General features: G+C 34.2%; 2 protein-coding genes across 4 annotated transcripts in view; one reads left to right on the top strand and one right to left on the bottom strand.

The window, feature by feature from the left end:
- LOC112148361 (DNA repair protein XRCC4) overlaps positions 1–442 on the bottom strand; it is a 25,241-nt gene extending 24,799 nt beyond the window's left edge. For both annotated transcript variants that reach the window (XM_024275442.2, XM_036213386.1), the window contains exon 1: positions 306–442. The gene's annotated coding sequence lies outside the window, so the exon portion shown is untranslated. The remainder of the gene's footprint in view (positions 1–305) is intronic.
- Positions 431–4,050, top strand: tmem167a (transmembrane protein 167A; the record flags this gene model as incomplete). 2 transcript variants are annotated; one of them, XM_024275443.1, is given in 4 exon segments in its annotated part: positions 431–562; positions 2,358–2,467; positions 3,419–3,453; positions 3,544–4,050. In XM_024275443.1, coding segments are annotated over 4 exon segments (219 nt in total). In that variant the 5' UTR covers positions 431–559.
- Positions 4,051–4,052: the final 2 nt, after the last annotated feature.

Below are 4,052 nucleotides of genomic sequence, written 5' to 3'. Positions count from 1 at the left end.
CTCGTTTTTTTTTTCTTTATTATTATTATTAGTTTAATTTAAGACAAAATCTGAATTTAAAAATTTAGCTTTAATTTTGAATAACTGCTTGTACTGTTGCACTTTTTTTTTCTTTAGTATTTGTAGTTCATCTTTAGACACAGAAAATGGCCAAAGGTAGGCACGTGTTTAAATTTGCTGCAACATAATGCATTCTGGGGTAATACATTAGCTCAGTTTCCGCTGGGGTTGTTATTTGACATGAATTCACCGGGATATTCAATGAAAATGAGGCAGCAAAATCAGTTTTTTTTTAAAACACTTACGTCACGCTGAAAGTCTTATGCTACGACGTCCAAATGACGAACAGTTTGACCAAAAAAAGGAGAATAAAAAAACAAAAAATACACTTCTTCGCTTTGACAGCTTTGACACCAGTGGTTTTCAATTCCTTTGTTTTCAGCCAATCAGGAACGGCCGTAAACTCCCTTCCAGCGTCGTGCGTGCATGCGTACCGGAAGCTACGTTACGTAAACCTCAGAGAGCAGGAAGTTTGATGTGGCTTTGAATCTCCTCGAAAATGGTGAGTTTGTTTTTATTCCGTCAGCCTGTTTTTGGCAGTGGACTCAAGTTTTGAGAGCCCGTCTCCTGTGCTTTGTTTGAAATATATGGTAAAGGAAATTATTATGAACATTTCGTGCTAAACGTCACCGAGCAACCATAGTTAAGCTAGCTTCTGCTACACGTTTAGCTAAACTGAAATATTTTCGTTTCTTTCTTAGAAATAACAACGTAATAACAAAATCCACTTGAAGTTCAGGCAAAGTTTGCGTATATAGGTAAAATCTAAGAGTTAATATCCCCGAGAGCTTATGAACAAAAAGTGCGAACTTCATTGTTGTATCTTCCAGTTTTGTGCCACGTAGCTGCTCCAAAGCAATTCATGCAATCAGTGATTTTCCTCTATGTCGATGCAAACGGTCAAGTTGTGTCGACTATGACTGTCTGCAATATATATAATACCACATCATAACATCCCCGTGACTATTTTTTTATATAAAAAATATGAATGTCACAGTTCATTGGGTCAACGTCTGTTCTTATGGCTTATGGTTCTTTGATCAATATTGTTACTCCTTTACTAAATGAAAAAGAAAATATTTTAGAGAAATTACAGATTTCAATGAGTATTTTTTGACTTATCCTTTCTTTTCTTTTAATTAGCTTTTTAATTGTTGGACGGTGCACTGGTTTTCATACAAACACATGCAGCCTGAATGCAATATACATTAAAAATAAATATAAGCAAAAAATATTTAAGCATAGTTGTATTTATAAAACAATGAAGCATTTATATGTAACTTATTTTTTTAATTAATATTTTAATGTAGATCCATAAGGCTTGCCACAATTTCACTTTATTTTTTACTGCTTATGGTTTTTAACAATCGGTTTTGTTTACATTTTAAGTTAAATCCCAATTTATTTATTATTTTACTTCTGTAAAATGCAAAATATCGTGTAAAGAAAACTTGAACATTTGGTCATGTGAGAATTATGGGGGGTTGTTAGTAACTACATGGGAGTTTTAGTGAAACACGTGTATTAGATGTGTTTTGCTGAAAGAGTCACATTGATCAACATAACTGAAATTTCAGAATATATATTTGGGGAAAAAATTAAAAAAAAAAAGAAAATTTGTTAAGAAAATATTGGTATTTCATTTTGGTGCCAAAGGTTAAACACTTATTTATCTAAATCAATTTCTGAACTAAGATAAACTAAATTTAACTGCAACTCCAAAAATGAGCATGTAGTAATAAAAATAAAAAAAAACAGCTGCACTTGTTTACAGAAGGATAAATCAAGAGGATGAAAATGACAGCTCTCTAGTTATAGTTTAACCTAATTGCATTATTTTTAGTTTATATATAAAGACTTTTGAAGCTTTCAGTTAAATCTTCATAAAAACAACCAATACATTTTTTTTTTTTTTAAGTCTTACTTTTCATCCTTCTAAAAGCAGATCCTGTGTTAGTTTACACTGATTAACATTATTCCACTTGTAAGCATCAGTTCAGAGAGCAGACTGCATATCTCCTGTCACTAGGTGCCTTTTTTTCTGCCGGTATGGGAGTTGCAGACACACCAGACAAATCACATCAGATTTATCTCATATGTGCTCTTTAAAATTGCATTAAGCTTTCAAAAAAAAGAATTGTTCCAGTTAAAATCCCAACAGCTCCAAAGAAACAAATGTTTCCCCTCACATTTGGGACAGCAACACTTAACTGTTTAGTCGAGAATTTGGTTTTGTGTGTTTATGATGTAAGCAGAACTGAATCGTTGCACTAAACCTTCTTTTTTTCATCTTCCAGTCTGCCATTTTCAACTTCCAGTCACTGCTCACTGTGATTCTCCTCCTGATCTGCACATGTGCCTACCTCAGAGCGCTGGCTCCCAGCCTGCTCGACAGAAACAAGACCGGGTACGATCAGATCAGACACCGACTGACTTCAACAACACTCTAAAAACTGCTGTGGAGAATGCCACAAGTGGAAAAGCAGTTCATTTAAAAAGTTTATTTGCTGGATAAATCATATTAATTATGATAAACCTTTAAATACCAACCAAATACTAGTAGTTTGTGTTTTGTTTTTAAGATTGAATACTAACACTGACAGTTTTAGATCTCAAAGAATGTTCATTTCAGTTGAAAAAAAGGCCTTCACAAATCTTAGTTTTCTTTATATAAATTCAAAAGTATCAATAAATACGTTTTTATTTATCCCTCTATTATTCACTAAATGTAATATCCATAAAAGTATTTTGTTAGAGTGCAAAATAGCAGAAAATGTTACTTGATTCATGTGACGATATGGTTCAGTTCTCTGATAAATCAGGCACAGCCCAGGAAAAAGAAGGGAGGTGCAGTATCTCCAGAGAAACACAAGTCAGAGATGACAGATGGTTGGATTTAGGTGTTCCCTCCTGCTCTATGCATTGATTAAGACGAGAGACATTATTTGCTACAACTTGTTTCTTGGTAAAATGAAAAATTGATTTTTTTTTATTTTTTATTTTTTTATTTATTTTTTTTTTTACATGGATTTACTTGTATGTCCTATAAAATGTGCAGGATAACGACACAATATTGTCAATAAAACAAAGGTATAAAGTGTGAATGTAGACACCCTTGTTGAAAGTAAATGCTCCCACAGGGGATTGAAGTTCTGGAATGTCATGTTAGCCTCAGCTGTCGTGCAGATAAGACGCCCTGCTGTCTGTCTCTTTTTACTTTCTCCTTACATGGAGAAGACTTTTTTTTTTCTTAAAACAAGATTTGTTTTTGTCGCTAAAGAGATTTATTCTGCAGCTTTATTAATTATTTTTTATTTAAATGTATCATACCAATAATAACTTCTAATTTATTTTGCAGACTTCTTGGAATTTTCTGGAAATGTGCCAGAATAGGTGAGTAATTTTATACTTTATCAAACCACCTACAACTAAATTTCTAGCAGACTGTGTGTTTTTTTATTTTGCATTGTGTATTCTTTCCAGGGGAGCGGAAGAGTCCCTGGGTGGCTTGCTGCTGCATCATCATGGCTTTCAGTATACTGTTTCTTCAGTAGCGAAGGACCCAAAGACAACCAACTACAGGGCAACATTTGAAGAAATGGACAAACGGTGAAGTGTGGACGGTCTTATCAGACAAGCACATGAAGACATTGGATGGCTGTCGCTTTAATGATGTACCCAAGTCAAGCTGTCGTGGAAACGTCATAGCTGCAGAGACGAAACTGGTCTTTGTAGGAGGACAACGTTGATGGGAAAGGCTCCAGTGTGTTTCAAAATGGCTTCACAGCCTTTCAGGTCTGTGTCGCCTAATGTAGACTGTTTACTCCAGATCTGTGCAAATGTGAGAGCAATGCTTCAGTCAACCACTTCTCATGGGATCACGTTTTACTTTCCCCTACTTCACTAAAAGGGATCCTCCAAAATATGTCACATATTTAAAGTCAGCCATATACGTTTTCTGTAAAGACATTGCTTTTTTTTTTTTTTTTTTA

The sequence above is a fragment of the Oryzias melastigma genome, linkage group LG9, assembly GCF_002922805.2.
Source record: "Oryzias melastigma strain HK-1 linkage group LG9, ASM292280v2, whole genome shotgun sequence".
In the NCBI taxonomy this organism is placed as follows: Eukaryota; Metazoa; Chordata; class Actinopteri; order Beloniformes; family Adrianichthyidae; genus Oryzias; species Oryzias melastigma.
Note: the sequence above shows the minus strand (reverse complement) of the source record. Positions and strands in the feature narration are given on the sequence as shown.